The following is a 17,112-nucleotide window of genomic DNA, read 5'->3' as shown; positions in this document are numbered from 1 at the left end:
CAAACAGTATCTTTTGCTCTGTTTGTGAATTTTTTGGAGCATTTTTGGTGCTAAAAATCATTCTCTAAAATGCCTCATACAACTGTAAGTAAATGTGTGTGACTATCCCTCGATGAGATAATGTTCAGTTCAGATTTGTGTGGAGTTGAAAGTGACACAGAAATGTTGATTGAAATGACCGGGTTGCTAATTCAGATGCCATCAGATTAACTTAAAAGAGTGCACATCTGAAGGGGACTTTATAGAGAAGATTACTTGGAGGAGTGAAAGTATTAGCAAGAATTTCTGCTGTTATATAATTAATTAAAATAAGTTTAAAATATAATCAGATGAGCATGTTTGGCACATGATGGGTGGTGTTAACGAAGGAGTGCTTGAGCTCATCTAATCAAGCAGAAAGATTTAAAGAACCACTGGCTCATGCTGCTTTCCAGTTTCCAGCTGTGGTTCAGCCCTGTGTGATTCTCCCATCCTCACCCCTGACCTTTACCTTCTTGGTGTGTGGGGAGGAGTCCAGGGTGCTGCTGTAGTCCTGGGGGTGCATCATGGTCATGTCGGAGCAGCTGTCATCCAGCACCTCCTGCATGCTGTTCACGCTGCTGCTCTGGCTACCCGTGCTGACCGAGGTGCTGGGGATGGAGTGGTTGCTGCCCAGGCTGTTCATCTTGCAGCTGGCCGCCTCGCTGTCCTGCAAGCGGACATCCAAGCATGTTCATGGACACAAATAAACACACGTGCAGCTGAAACATAGACACATAGACTCCTGTGTCCTTCACCTAATTATACAGCTCAAAATGGTGTCATTAAACGCAGTCACCTCAGCGCGCGGAACATAACGGATGCCCTCTAGATCGCATTAGAGTCAAAGTCACGGTAAATTGCCTATTAAGCTCTAATTGTTAATATGTGTGAGTGTGTGTGTGTGTCATCCACCTGTGCATATTCTAATGGACAACGGTCAAGACTGAGATGTCTTCAGATATGAAGTCAACTCTGTGTAAAATGTGTAAAATTTTAGAAGAAAAAGCCGATTCAGAACAGGATGTTTCATCAATCTTTGCACATGAAACCAGTAAAGGAGGCTTGATGCAGCAGGTTTTCTCAGTAAAGCCTCCAGTGGTGTCTTGTTGCAGTGAGGTCTGGTGGCTGCTCTGAATTATACCATGTGGTGTAGGGTGACATGACTGTAGCTACAGGCTGTTCATGCCTGTTCACTTTACCTCAGGACCAGGTCAGCTCAATGTCAGGCTACGGCGGCTGCAGGAGGAAGACTCTCATTTGTTGTGATGTCAAGTGTGTTACAAGGCAACCATTCAGTATATTTCTGAGTTTTGTTTTTGTTTTGAACCTCATGAGAACTGAGTCAGTTACGAAGGCCATTTTGGACAAAGGTGTCTGTATCTGTTTTCTCCCTCTTTGAGATTGAAATGCCTTCTTATGGTTTCTTAACATCACTTCAAACAAACTATCCTGTCCTCAGCCTTTGTCTGAGGTCCAGATAGAGACAAGAGAGGTATATTGACATGAAAAGCGCTCGCACTCCAGTGAAAAAGAAGAGCTCAATTACAAGAAGAAATCTATACATTCATGGAGAGATAACAAGGTCAATCAATCAATGGATTAGTCGATGGTCAGAAGGATTTTTGTTATTGTTGTAGTTGGTTTTTAAACAAAAATGTGAGTAACTGTTAGTTCCAGCTTGTCAGATGTAAAGATTTCCAATTCTGTCTGTTTAATACCATTATAAACGGAATGTTTTAAAAGTTGACACTGATTTGCAGGCAGACATCTCATTTCAAACTGGAATTCTCAGTGGTTCCTTTGAAGTTTAAGATGTGAATTTACATTCTAGGAAGTTGTGACTGGTGTTTGTCAGTATTTTCTGGTGTTTGAAAGCCGAACAAGTAGTTAATAATGTGGAAGCGTATTGCTGCCATACCAGAAAAAGAAAAATGGATAAGTTTCACATTATAACTTGAAAAATGTATTGATATAATAAGAGATTTTCATTTTTTAACAAGATATTTTCATTCTTAACAAGATATTTATGTGTTATGTAACACATGGTCATCATGTTCTAATGAGAAACTTACTAGTACAATGTAATATTTATATTATTATAACAATATTATAAAATGAATATTGTAATAGTAATGATAACTTGAGGAACATGTATCATGTACACAATTTCATTTAGTTGGACTTCAACTTTTACTTCTGTACAGCTACATGTATGTTAAAATCATTTTTTGTGTATGTAACTCCAGAATCTCACCATGTCTCAACCTAAGCATGAAGCAGAACTCAATAAAACTGTGTTCTCGCACATTAAAACACGTTTTACTTTATAACAATTAAAGTTATCATGTTTTAATGTGGAATGTTTAATTTTTTACCAAGATAAATAGTATATTGGTATAACAAGTCGTAACTATTAATCATAGCATGAAAATATCTTGTGAAAACATTATTCTATCTTATTATGAGAAAAAAAGCATAAACTTTTCATGTAGTGCCATGATATTGATGCGTTTTTCTTTTTGTGGTGTGGCAGTGATACGAAGCTGGACAATAATAAGCAGTTTAACAGATCATAAACATTTTTAGATTGTCTTAACCGGTTATTATTCATCTCTACCTTATCAACTGTTGTCTTAATTGGCTCTGTTACTGTTTCTGCTGTTCTTTCTTGTCATTATATGTACACTGTGTTTTTGGAATTTGTCAGTTTTATAGAAAAGTTTCTTCTGTGAAGACAAAATGAACTTAATGTGAATTTACACCAAACCCATGAACAACTAAAAACTATCAAGACATTTCTCTTACAGGTAGAAGTCAGAATGTAAACTCAACCGGTTTCATGTCTTTAATGCTTTGTGCTCCACTTTCTTGTTTTGACTGTTACCCCAAATAAACTCTGTGTTTTTGTTTCTGCTTCTTATCTTTTTACCCTTCCCTTCTCCCTGTTCCTCCCACCTCTTCCTCCTCCTGGCTCTCCCCCATGGGCCCGTTGTGTTTCTCCTGGTAGAGGATCTTCTTCATCTTGCGATACTGCAGGTTGTCCAGCTCTCGCACTGCATCCTTGGTCCTCTGGATGAGGTCGATGAGAATGCGCGGTGAGCGTTCTCGTCGCACAAAATCATGCTGGGCAGAAAAAAAAGTAAGTTAGTCAGAGCAAAGAAAACGTAAACAAAAACAAGTCTTTAAATATAACATTTCTAATGCAGTTTTTAATTTCAGTTACATTTATGGATTTTAAATGGGTAATTTCAGGTAACGCTAATGTCTTTTTAAAAAAAAAAACAAACTGCAAATTTGAAATGGACTCTTTAATGTGACATGTTATAAGTTAAATCAATTCAGGATATATTTAAAGATTTACAGTAAGCAATACATATTTACTAGGGAAATAATGTCAAATGAAACAAGCGGTGTTGGAATCATTTAGGAAATTTAAATGATATAAGATTAGCTGTTCATTTTTGTTCACGATCTTGGTATTATGTTTGGATTTCAGAACTTAATTGTACATCATTTATTCCGTTTCATTTTATTTCAATGAGTACCACGACCAAGACGATCACTAGAGGGCGCCTGTAGGTTGCTCAGCCAGTCCTGGGAGTCCCATCACACTACATCCTCTGATACACTCATTACATGGGATCCTAGAAAGATTGCCCATAAAAATCGATTTTCATAAATACTCTTAATCCTTTTCATTTCAATACATGAAATGAAATGTATTTGCCTTGGCACCAAGCTAATGACAACTTCAATTAGACCATACTGGGACACAAAAAACAGCCACTGAGTAATATGCTGATAATTAATTGAGAAGTCTTTCTGTGTGGACTTTTATTATATTTTGTGTATTAGAATGCCTATAATAACTTAAAAATGTCTGGAAAGAAAAAAATATTTAAGAGAGATTAATAATTTAAAAACAGTATCAGAGGGACTGAAAATAAATAGGACTCAGTCAAAATTCCTACAGTAGGAAAGTTACATCCCTGCAGCATTAACATTTCATAAATGGTTATATTTTCTTTATAAAAACGTGATTATTGAAAGGTTTCTAATGCAGTTTTCCACTTTACTGATGGCTGAAACTCAGTTAGGCCACATTCTGACATGATACACCTGACTGGTTCTAGTGTATAGAACCTCTGTAACTTAATGGAGGTGTCATTTAGTGGAGGTTGAGGCATTATGCATTTATGTAATTATTTATTTTTCATTACATAACCAGCAGGTCAGAGTGGGAGGTGGGTGGGGCTGATGGGTTGGAGGTAAGAATGAGGCCTACAGTGTGTGTGAAGGGTTATTCTGAATTCATGCCTTATTTTTTTTGTAATTTTTTTACTGTACTGACATCAAGAACAAGTAATTTCATCCCAGTGCTTCCACCCACTACACCACACAGACACATACATTCACAGCTCCTCTTAGTCACTCTCATTCATAAAATATTGAGTGCTTAAATGGTTGAAATGCTTGCAACCTACGAGTTCTAGACTAGAATATATATATATACTGTATGAATAACTATATTTTTGTAGGTCTATTTATAGCCTCCTCTCTCTCACTCTGCACACCTTCCTCTCCATGTGACAGATGCTGGTGTAATGGGTTAGTCAGGACACAGGGGAATGACATCACACTCTGAAAATAGAGATGAGAGTGATTTGTCCCGTTTTCTGACGGACTTGCACCAGAATCTGTGTGGTTGGACACCCCCATAGCATCCACCAGCCAGAAGTTATCTTCTGCATTCGTTCTCATTATAAGGTTATTGTGAAGAAGAAGTGGCACCTATATTGCTTTCCTGGTATCTATACTGTAGTGTCTTCAACTAGAAGTACTGATCCATCCAAAGAAATATACTCTGTAAGGTATCACCAAATTGTGGTGTGAAATGCATGGTATAACCAAATATTGTGAAGTTTTTGGTGTGATTTCCTTGCTTTACTGCAATTTCAGCAGTGAAGAGTCCGAGAGAACAAGTATAACATGTTTGATTCTTAAAGGAATAGTTAAACATTTTTGGGAAATGTGTTTTTATCTTTCTTGGCATGGGTTAGATGAGAACACTGGCATCACTATGACTTCAGCAGTCAGTTAGCTCAGCTTTACATAAAAGCAGGAAAAAAGGGAAAACAGCTACACTGGCTTTAAACAAAGATAACAAAATCTGCCTCAAAGTCCTTCTAAAGGTCACTAATCAACACCGTATATCCATTGACTGTGTATAACCTGGACAACTCAGTGTGGTGGCTCTGGCTGCATAACTTTAAGTCTTAACACAATTTAAATGGTTGCTCATATAAAAATCCTCTCCCTGTACAGTTGTCATGAATAGAGATCAAAGGCATTTTCTGTACCAGGCTACAAACATGTTCATTTTTCTTGCAAAGTTGAACATGTTAACATGGGGGTCTATGGCATTTTACTCAGTTTTGGAGCCAGCCTCAAGTGGCCTTTTAAGGAACTACAGTGTTGCTTCATCTCTCCGTCCTGAAGGTTGCCTCTTGCTAATGTCACATATATTTTTTTGAAAAACCATGCAAAAAATTGAAAAGTGGTCTGAAAATGCATTTGTTGTTTTACACAGGAATTTTACAGGTGTTTTTTTAAAACTTTGGACAAAGCTAACCAGCTTGTGGCTACATAACACCCTTCTAGACAACGTGAATATTCACATCTGACTCTCAGCTGTGAACAGATAAATTGCAGTGGAGAACTGAATGGAGAATTAATCACCAATGTCATCATGGAAAAAGGCCGAACACCAACTGGTTCCAGCTCCTCAGAAGTGAAGATTTCCTGCTTTTCTGTTTGATTCTATAGTATGTTCAAGTTTTAGGTTGTGGGTCAGACCAGAAATTTAATTTGAACGCATCCTCTGAAGCTCTGGGAAACTGTTGCTTCACTGAAAATATCTGTGGTTAGCCATTTAATTTACAGGATTTAAAAAATACCCCCAAAGCCAAACAACACACACAGCTATTTTTAACTGCTCAAAGAGTATTTACGCTTAAACGATGAGTACTTATAGAGGGAGGTCAATGGGCGGTTATTAATTTATCATTTATATAATTAATATTACTCTAAATGAGGTATACAGGGAGAGAGCACATTTAACCTGAAGCCAGAACACTGATAGCTCAAGGCCCACAGATTAGTGACCTGATTTTCCCTTTTAAAGAGCTTGGAGGGGTGTGTGTCTGTGTGACTGTGTGTGCACTCAAAGGAAGAGTGAATTTGTGTGCGTGCGTGTGTGTGTGTGTGTGTGTGTGTGTGTGTGTGTGTGTGTGTGTGTGTGTGCGTGCGTGCGTGTGTGTGTGTGTGTGTCTCTGAGAAGAGAAAGTGGGGTATTAATCATAAACTAACACCCCAACCCCCCAAGCCCTTCACTATAAAGCAGGCCCTTCGACACTGATCCAAAGTCTGTTTGGTACTCATCCCTCTTTAATGGTTTTTTCAGCCAGGATTTGGGTCAGCGGTATTGGGAAGAGGGAGAATTCCAGTCCAAATCTCAATCCTATCCAGCTGACAATCCAGAGCCAGTGATTTAACCTCGACCTAACCTCGCACCTTCCCGTCATCCTCCCTAATGTGAGGCAGGTGTGAAAAGTCCTCCAGCGCCATTCAGCGTGATCAGCAAGAACATAAAACTCTTAGCGGAGCCAATAGGATTACCTGTTGGTCGCACAAACAAAAAGATCAACTCCTCAATGGACATACATGGATTACAACCATGTACGTTCATTGTGTTAGTGTATGTAGGAGCATTAGGCAGGATGGCTATTTAACGTGCAATTTTCATTGTTAAAATTTTGTTTTTTGGGATCATTTTGCTTTTAGTTGACAATGCGGACATGTGTTAACATTATCTAGATGTCTGGCTTGAAGGTTCATTCTTGACCTTGGGAATACTTCCTAAAATTTCATCTTTCCAACCCTTTATACCCCATGTAGTTTTTGGGTGTTTTTTGCACCTGTCACATGTTTGCTCACTGTGGGTTAAATTTTAATGATAGTATAAAGTCCTGCACCTCTATGGAAACAGAGCATGGTTATAAGTATGGGGGACTTAAAATATATATTTTGTGCAAAATGACACAGTTACAATTCCATTAATCATGAAAATGAAAAACTTTGACTACCTATTTTCAAAAATTTTAAAAACCTAAACTTAATATGTACAAAAAGTGCACTGGAAGTGAACACTGGAAAATGGTGACTCTACATACTTCTCTACATAAATATTTTCAATTTGTTTCCATTCTTGTCTCTTATCTGTTCTGTTAAAGGATATTGTGTAGTTAAGCCAACTAGTCATTGAATTTTTGTGATGTGACTGCTGGTCACAGCTGATTCAATCATAGCTCTCCGCAGAATTTCATGTTATTTTACAGAATCTGGTACAAGTAAACAGAAGACTTTTGGTGACATGTAGAAAAAAGGCGATTTGGGTGAAATACAGTATCACACATCTTGGATAATTAGGTCAAGGACTACTGGAAAGTTTAAAATCTAACAACTCTCTTGTTTCTGGCTCTGATTAATTATGCAATATTGGAGTTTTTTAAAAAGATAACATGTCTTTAGGGGTTGAGAGAGGTAAAGCTCACTTTTCAGTACTTATTTTTTTCTAGTCCACTTACAGCACTTTATCGACTGTAAAAATAAGACTAAGTTTATAAAAATAAAATAAAATAAGCTCAAACTTGTATAAAACAGAAAAGAAGAGGCACTCTTGCAGCGCAGGGGTTGGCACCAACTATGTCTCCAGTCGAGCATAGGACTTTTGCTTTTTTGGTTTCTCCCCTCAATTCCTCTCATCTCTTTGCTATGGGACTAAATTATCACTAAAGGCAAAAAATACCTCCAAAATACAAAGAAAAACACTTTGAAGAAATTCTGGAATGCTTCCAATTTTGAAATTTTCTGGCATGCAAAAAAACAAAACAGTGCAACACTGCATACATAACGGAGAGAAACCGTATCTAATAACCAATGTCAGTTGTACTCTAATCAAAGACGTGTGGAAGCAGCAAACACACATGATCTCTGCGGAGTATTTAAAGAGTGTAGCTACAAGGCGCGGCCCAGGAAGTGGAGCAATGATAAAAGAAAAATAGGGAATGAGAGAATAAGCGATTCTCAGTGGGGTGCTTGATTCGTGTGCTTGAAGAAGACACTGTGTATATGCTTGTGTATTAGGCAGCGGTGGGTGGGTGGGAGTGACTCATCATCACGGCTCAGGGACTGACTGAGACAGGAAGTGAGGTCACAGCTGGAGGGATTACAGATGAAGCCCACTCACTCGTAGCAGCTCCCCTGACGAGGGTCTGTCCTGAGGAATTTTCAGTAGGCAGTAGTCAACAAAGCTCCGGAAGGGGTCGGACCTGGGTAAAGAGGAAAGTGAGATGGAGGTCAATGATGCCCCTTCTTTAAACATGTTTAAATCAGAGGAGCAGAAATAAAAGTGAGAATCTAAAGATAGTCTGCCTTCAGCCACATGTAATGTACTGACTGTCAATGAATGTTTAACATATAAGGAAGATAAATCTCTCCTTCCGTGCTGTGTTTATCATATCGGTGACTTAAGCCAGAACAATCCCTTGTAATCATTTAGTATAGAGCTGAATATGAACTATATATGGATTATGTAAATATGTGGAGCAATAAAAACATAGGCCACTGGAGCTTTAGAACTCTGATCTAAAAATAGGCTCCTGATAACACACTACAGTATATGCAGCACCACGTGGTTACTTATGGTTTAAATTAAATCAGTTTGTGCATTTAGGGTCACTGTAGGGTCAATGCAGCATCCTGGCACCTTTCTACCACCTATCTCCACTTAAACCTCCACCTCTCCTCTGTACATGGTGCTTCCACTACTCAGGGTGACGACTTTACTCCATGCCAGTGCGTACAGCCTTGTGTACTGAACACTATGGAGCTGATGTCTCCGCTCGTCTCATCTGGCGGGATGTTGCTGACGCCTCGGGCTGCTGGATCTCCTCCAAAAATACCACAACCCTGCGCTGTCCCACACAATCGCCCGCCTCAGCACGATGCGAGAAACCCGTGCTAATTTTACAACAGGCGTTCTCTGTGCACGGTCACAGGCAGTAAATTTGAACTTGAAGGACTCTTCTTGCCTTATTTTTCCTATGACCTGCTTCCGACTCCTTTTTTTTTTCTTTACCCCTGAGGAGCTGAGCAGAAGAGAAAAAATCTTGCAACATATTTCAAGGAACTGACATCTGCACGACTCTGCATGCCCAGGACCTCACATACACCACTTTCATACCATGGCAGTGATAGAAAAGGTAAATTGCAGGGAGAACATCAAACATAGGGTTAATATTTAATGTGAGTGCTGTTCCATCATTGACAGTCGCACCTCACGCAGTGGTAACAGCAACGCAGAGGAGCATGTGTATCTTCTTGCATCTTTTTCACCAATTTAGATCACCTACTTCATGTGCATACATACTCCTGAATATGAATCCTCTTTTCGGCTGCTCCTAAGGTTACCTTAATTCATACTAAATCCTTCCGTTCCCTCCACTTTTACCTCCAAGTTTGTGCCAGTCAATGCCAAGCACATGTGCATGAAAAATAATCACCAGGTAACTAGTTTATAGTGCTAGTAATTACACAAAATAATTAGCAATTGTATAAAGGCGCTTGCTTTTATTTATTTATTTATTTATTTTTTTTTTTACAGATTAATGACTCTTCTTTAAGCCCTCTAAGCAAAAATAAATGTTTTTTAACATAGCAATTTAGCAACATAACCAAATCACTTTTATTTCTTTATGTAAAAAGCATTAGTAATCTGCAATTTCACACACAATTTCTTAATTCATGAGATAAACTATACTTCATCTGTTAGCACCATTGGCCTTGACTGAAAAGTTCTTTTTCTAACAATGAAGGTTGTGATGTTGTTGCAAAAAGAGCTGTATAGGCTGCTGGCCTAAATTAAATTGCCTAACTTTTTTGATGTCAGGAAGGACAGTCCCCAGAGAATCTATTAGCATCCACAGTTGTGAGGCTGAAAGCTGCATAAAATAATGCATAAGCCAGGCTGTTTTCCCATATTACATCTAGAACACCTCATCTCTACACGGAGGAATGTGTTAGTTAGTAAAGCAAACCTAAAAAGTGAGTATTAATGACTGGAATAATATTAGAATATTCATGCTGCTTTGTTTTGACACATTAAAACTTTGCCTCACAGCCCAGCAGAAACGGTGTGGGTAGTTACACAGCGTGTCTTTAGTCGAGGTTTCCCAGGTAATTACATAATAGACTTAAGAGTCTGACCTTGCACAAGGCTGGCCACAGGGATCACAGGTCAGGCAGATTAACAAAGGGATGTCTTACACTGGCTGAGCCCAGACCGGATTGGATTTTAATATTCACAGTTGAGTGGAGGCATTGGATCAGGAGTACCACAGGGAGATACCATTACACACTGGCCAAAATTGGGTAGAATTTTGCAAACAGTGTGTTTGTTTTAATTAAAATGATTAAAAAAGAAACTGAAGAACAATCACAAAGTGAATGGTAAATATCAGGGAATCAAACTTTGGACTCACCACTCATTTGACTGCAGTGTGGGAGAGTCGTTCTGGGCGATGTGATATAAGGCACTCATGGCATTCATGTTGAACAAGGGTGGTTTACGCTCCGCTAAAATGAGAGAAGATGGAAGAGTCAGAAGTAGACGATGAGTGGTGTTTCAATGTCAGAGTTTTCACAATCAGTTCCTTGAAAGACAGCAAAATATTACATGTACTTTTTTTGGTTTTCTGCATCATTTTCAGCTTCAATCTGCTGAATTCCTGATTTTATGGGCTAATAAATGTGTTAATTGCCCAGAGAAGGTAATTGTGTGCTCACCCAGTTCAATACAGGTGATCCCCAGGGACCAGATGTCCACTTTTCCCTCGTACTGACCCTCGTCCATGGCTAGGATCACTTCTGGGGCCATCCTGAGGACAGAGACGTAAATGCAAATGCACACAGACTATTAAATATGTGTGGAAAAAAATCCATGAAAATGTTTTAATCTGCTAAGCTTCTCAGAGCTTTTAAAGACTCTGGTATGCTGTGATAGCAGCTCAGTTTTTTGGAATCTATGTGTGTTTCTGTAAATGTGCTGTGTGACAACTTTCCTGCGTGTGACTACAACGCTAGTCCAGCTGTTTATGTGATTATTCATATTCAGCACCAAAGCTGACGAGATAATGAGTGGATATTTTGGTGTCAGGTGCAGCTGTTGATTTTGACTCCAAACACAAAGAAAAGTGAAAACACTACACTGATTTTAAATGGCTGCATATTGGTTTAAGAATTGAACTTTTAACCACATAAACCCCAAAACCTGACAGCAGATTTGAAAGGCATGTTGGGTTAAAATAAACAAATAATTGCCATTATCACATCATTTTAGAGCCAGAAACTGTAAAAACTGACCAGTGACATGTCATTGTGTCAAAGCTTCAAATTGTGATATTTCATTAAAATCTATTTATCCTACATGTTTCATTTTTAAAAAGTCCCAAAAATAAAGCATATTCATCAAACAGATTCTGTAAAAAACAAATAATTCTGTGCTCTTACAAACAACCAACAAACTTTGACTGACTCAATCGCAACCAATAGTCATCTGACAAAAAACAACAGAGTTTTTGGCTGAACTGCAGGCTGTGTTGACACAACAGAGCACATGGAAAGTATGGAAACAAATAAAAAATTTAACTAATAACATACAGCATGTAGACCACATACTTTTTTTTCCAGTATTCCTAGCACTTGTGGGCACTTGAAAATATGTTACACTTTACACAGGTTTGTCAAATTTTTTTGGAAATAATCAAATGAATTTAACTTGTTTTTTTTGTTGTTTTTTATCTCAAATTTATGGCATAATTAATATTCATAACATAACTATAATTCCACAAGCGTATTTTACATTGTAGTAAAAAATGAGCTCACAGTGCTCAGAAACTGTTTAGGGCTCAGAGGGTTAAGTTTTACTTGTACATTTGTTCCTAAATGTGGAGTTCAGTGACTTTTCTTGTTGAAGTTGCATTTAAATCTTTCATTGCCCTATTTGAACTTAAAATCAGCCTATAGTTTCTATGTGTTATCACTTGTGGTATATTTTCTGGTTTTGTATCATCCACTGGTTTTGAATTTTATCTGTCTTTTACATGACAGTGTATTTTATTGTGGGATTTTTCTGTGTTGCTGGATTTAATAATTGATGTGCAAATAAATCTATTATTATTATTATTATTATTATTATTATTATTATTATTATTATTATTATTATTATTATTATTATTATTATTATTATTATTATTATTATTATTATCATCATCATATAATTACTGTTTTTAAGTGAAACACAAGAATACAACAGTAACTTCAGTCTATAACAACATATAATTGATTGGCTGTGCTGAGACAGAAATGAGAATCTTTTACAGAAGTTGAATATGTAATATTGTTATTTCATTAAGCTGTTAAAGTGCTGTCCTTCAGACAGAAGGCTCAACAGGTGTGCAAGAGGGAGTATTGACACTGTTGCTCGAGAACACCAGTGGGTTGAAAACTGCTGTCAGTTCTCCCACAGACTACATCAGTGATGATCACGTGGCACACAGTGATAACTTTCTAATTAAACTCATCATGAGAGTTTTTAGGGTTGAGCTGATAAGCTGAGTTTTTTTGTAAGGGCCAGTCATTTACTTATTTAGGCACATGAAGCATGTGAAAGTGCCACCATGTTTATGTAACTTGGAACAAATCTGAAAGGGACTAAAGACTAATTTATGTTGGTGTGCCAGCAAAACTTGGCTTCAAGAGTCAAAAATCAAAAATCCATGATATGAACATGGCCACAACTTAAATTTTTACACAGACACACAAAAAAATATAACTGATTGCTGGCTTAGACTCTGACTGCAAGTCATTCCCTGTCTCTCTTCACTGTATCTACCTAATAAAGGAGAAAATGCCAAAAAAAAAAAAGCAGCTAACTTGTGCTAAAAAAATTCTTAATTTCTATGCAAAAGAAAGCAAAGGTGAAAAAAAAATTCACCAATGAAGCTGATCTAGTTCCTCTTGCTCTTAGTACCGTGTTTTGTTTTGCGTCTTGTCTTGTGCATACTGACCAGTAAGGTGTTCCCACAAAGGAGTTGGCAGGTGAGGCAATGGAGGCGGAGCCAAAGTCGGCCAGTTTGACTTGACCCAGCTCAGTCAGCAGGATGTTACCAGCTTTCACATCTCTGGACAGAGAGAAGGACATGAAGGCAGTGAGCACATGAAGAGAAACTGAAGGTGAAGCAGCCATGAGAGAAAACGTCAGCACCAGGATTCTGTTATGAATTATGCATATACACTGGTCAACTATATGCGATGTAAAGCAGAGTTAAAATGCTAAACGTGACACCAGTTAGCCTCCATCGAATGTGATTCATGTCTGTGAATGAAGATCAGAGTGTTCTTTTGCCCCAGTTTCAACAAACTGGTGTATTTATAGATGTTGTGATTATTTTAATGGGTTTATTGCCATTTTAAAATGCAATATAACCTGTGTTGACACAGAACAGTGAAGTAGTTGGATGCCCATCATATCATTTTCCCATAAAGGAAAATATTGTGGACAGTGTGAGGGAGGAAAGTTATCTCCAAACAGCGGTGTTAAAGAAGTATTAAATAGGGAGGAAACACATGAAGTTTTACAGCTTAATTAAGAAAAAAAACAATAAAGTATGAGTGCCTCGACTATTCTTGTCATGTCTTTTGCTAAACTGACTGGGTAAACCTGTTGGGAAATGTTGGAAACATGGAAATAAACTGCTCACCTGTGAATCATATTATGGGAATGTAGGTAAGCCAGTCCTAGCAAGGCACCGTGGGTAATGGCAGCAATTTCCACCTCTTGGAGTGGTTTCTTATGAACTTGGGGAGAAATAATACAGTGGAAATGAGTAGGAGCCCTCTGAAGACTTGAATGATATAATAATGAGCAGGATACAGTTCTAAACAAAAGCCTCCATATTAAATAAGAATCTGCAGTCAGAATGCAGGCTCCATGACCAATCAAGGCTCTGGAAACTATAATATAACGACTACAATTACAATTAAAAAAAGTTCCAATTTGCTGAAACACTGCAGCAACTGCAAAATATAGATAACATGTAAATAGTTCAGTGTTTCAAAGCCGACTCCCTGTGGACTGATGCTACAACTGTGAAAATAGGTGCCAAGGCAAAAGTTCACAGCAGAAATATGACTGAGAAATTTCATAAAAGCTAAAGTCCCAAAAGCAGGCCAGGGCCAACTGTCACGACCGTGTACTCTACGTCAGTCCTGAGTACACACATAGGTGCTTTAAATAACACATTAGTTTCAGGTCAAGAATGGTTGGAGGGTGAGTGGTTCAGGAGGTCCACGCTTTGAAAACTGGAAAAAATGCTTTGGTCTCTGCAAAAAGCAAGCAAGCTACACACAAAATCCATCTATGTATCTCGTGTTTTTAGAGTAAATATTGATATTTACATCACAGGAACAATTCTAAGTGTGTAGATTCTACATTTACACATTTACAATGTTTATTTAAAAGGTTCACTTGGCAAAATGAAAACAGAAGAAATAACCAGCAAATATGAGGGTTTATGGGTGTAAAAGATGAGTGCAGGCAGTTCCTCATGTCTTGCAGTCTTGTAAATCCTCATGAAGGTCTAAGAGTCATCTGGACTAATGTTCATAGTCAGCTACTGCACTGTAGACAGGTTAAATTAGCTAAAGATCATAGTTCATTGCAGACTACTATGCGAAGACTTAAATGTAGTGCTGTGTACCAAAAAAAACATAAGCGAAGTTAAAATATCAGCTACCAAATTTTCATTTTTTCCAATAGTCTTTTAACTTATCTGCAACATGTCTTTTCATCAAAAAAGTAACTAAATCTGAGCTTAAAATTGCAATATTTCGTCAAAACCCCTTTACTTTGAATGCCGGATTTAAAAAATCTAAAAATAAACCCTTCACTCTAGCAAAAAAATTCTGCAGGCCCTGCCACAATCAGGAAGCCATGGGTGACGTAGCTGCAACCAACAGTCCAGCGACAGAAATTCAGAGACTATTCTGGTGAACCTGCTGAACTGCGAGCTGCATCTCTAGCTGTCTCCACTTCCAGCCATAGCTGTGCTGTTTCCATAGACGTGCAGGACTTTATATTGCAGTAAAAAATGAGCCAAGTGAGCAAAAATGTGACAGGACCAAAAAATGCCCAGAAACTGCTTGGGGTTCAGAGGTTTAAAACAAAGACAGCAAACAGGAGAAAACACCTGGACTGTTTTTCATCCCAAAGGTATAAAAAAAACACTAACCAACACCTGTGAATCTCACTAATTAACACATTCTATCTCTTTTGTTTAATATGTATGATAATCGAATCGCAATAATGACAAATTTTGGTTTCATGACAGGTACTGGAATATTTCTTCTCAGCGACCTCCAGGAAAAATGTAAAGATTAACACCCTAATATTGATAAAATTTAAATATCCTTACCCTCTAGTAAATCTGACGCGGAGCCCAGGCAGTACTCCATCACCAGCTGAAATGGAAAATACGTATCATTTACATTGTGCATGCTAACCATCAGAAAATATCCAAATACAAAGCTGATGACAGCATGAAGAGTGCAATAGAGGTGGTACTGATTACATCATATAGAGAGAAACTACACAAACAGTAGGGCAAGAAAAGAAATAAAGACAAAGATGAAAACAATCAGAGAAGGATAAGGGGAGAAAAAGAGACAAACTAAAAATGCTACAAGACTGAAAACGAGGGAAATTAGAACTGAAGATGATGTGCAGAAGCCACTTACCCAGGCAGTGTTGTCTTTCAAGTAGCAGCCTTTGTACTCAATCGTGTTTGGGTGCCGCAGCTGTCCCAAAAACTTGACTTCCTTAATGATGTCCTGCCACTTCTGCCAAACATATTCAGACACATAGACGGTTAGACACTGCAGGTGCGATCACAGTATCACTTGAGTGGGTATTGCTGTGGCTTTGACTGCAGTGGCACAGCTGTGCTCTGCTAACTGAAGTAAACTCTAGCGTGGCTATTACTGCTTTTATACATTTCTTACTTTTGGATATTGACACACAGGGAAGCTTTTACAGCACAGGAATCAACATAAATAATGAACTGAAAGTGAAAGCTCTGCCTCAGCTAGCTAGGAACAGACTGAGAATGTTGTGCAAGAGCCCTCATACAAAACCATCCCTCACTAGTTTATAAAAAGAAGGAAGAAAGTTTACTAAACCACAGAGATGTGGGCTCGAGTTCAGCTGAAGTGTAAGCTGTGATCACACAGGACGTTTTCTGAAATACATATGCCTAAACACTTTTAGATTGCTTGAGGCAGACACATGCTTTGAATCTACTGGTGAGTACTTGCTGTAGATTCCATTATATTCACATTATTTCTGTTCTTTCTGAGTAACTAACCACCACATGAGACACCTCACAAATTCACGAGCATCACGCTTTGTGTGAATCATCAGTTGGCTGACGTAATTTCATTTTGAGCAACGGCTCTCACTCCCACAGCAGAGAAATAAACGTGATCTGACCAAACCAAATGCCCACCCGACCTTGAGGATTTTTTTTTATGATGTGGTTTAGAGACGCTGTGGTGATGCATTCACATGACTTGTGTCGTGTCTGTGTGCTCCTGTGTGTGTGCGATTCTTACTTCGGTAGTCTGCTTGCCATTATAGGACATCTTTTTGATGGCCACCACCTCGTTGGAGTAGGAGTTACGTGCCTGAAAGAGAAAATGGAAGAGACAACGATCTTTTAAAGTCTTTAAACTTGAAGTGTAAAACTTCAGCAAAGACCGCTCCCATGAATAATAATTCCACCACAAGATATCACAGGACTTTTTAATGTTGTTTTTGTCCCCTGGTCATAAAGCGCTATAAAAAGAACTTGGCATCAATCACTAGGACACATTGGTATAAAACACTATAATTTATTTAGAACATCTTATTTGTGT

General features: G+C 38.1%; 1 protein-coding gene across 6 annotated transcripts in view; it reads right to left on the bottom strand.

Annotated features, from left to right (window-relative positions):
• Positions 1 to 17,112, bottom strand: part of taok3a (TAO kinase 3a) — a 75,731-nt gene that overhangs the window by 17,885 nt on the left and 40,734 nt on the right. For all 6 annotated transcript variants that reach the window (XM_055011648.1, XM_055011651.1, XM_055011647.1 and 3 more), the window contains 10 exons: positions 16,810 to 16,881; positions 15,937 to 16,038; positions 15,615 to 15,660; positions 13,902 to 13,998; positions 13,209 to 13,322; positions 10,927 to 11,018; positions 10,623 to 10,716; positions 8,330 to 8,411; positions 2,977 to 3,144; positions 491 to 688 (listed from right to left, as the gene is read on the bottom strand). In XM_055011648.1, the coding sequence (XP_054867623.1) occupies positions 491 to 688; positions 2,977 to 3,144; positions 8,330 to 8,411; positions 10,623 to 10,716; positions 10,927 to 11,018; positions 13,209 to 13,322; positions 13,902 to 13,998; positions 15,615 to 15,660; positions 15,937 to 16,038; positions 16,810 to 16,881 (1,065 nt within the window). The remainder of the gene's footprint in view (positions 1 to 490; positions 689 to 2,976; positions 3,145 to 8,329; positions 8,412 to 10,622; positions 10,717 to 10,926; positions 11,019 to 13,208; positions 13,323 to 13,901; positions 13,999 to 15,614; positions 15,661 to 15,936; positions 16,039 to 16,809; positions 16,882 to 17,112) is intronic.

Source organism: Amphiprion ocellaris, chromosome 6, assembly GCF_022539595.1.
Source record: "Amphiprion ocellaris isolate individual 3 ecotype Okinawa chromosome 6, ASM2253959v1, whole genome shotgun sequence".
NCBI lineage: Eukaryota > Metazoa > Chordata > Actinopteri > Pomacentridae > Amphiprion > Amphiprion ocellaris.
The sequence above is the reverse complement of the archived record's forward strand: the minus strand, read 5'-3'. Positions and strand labels throughout refer to the sequence as shown.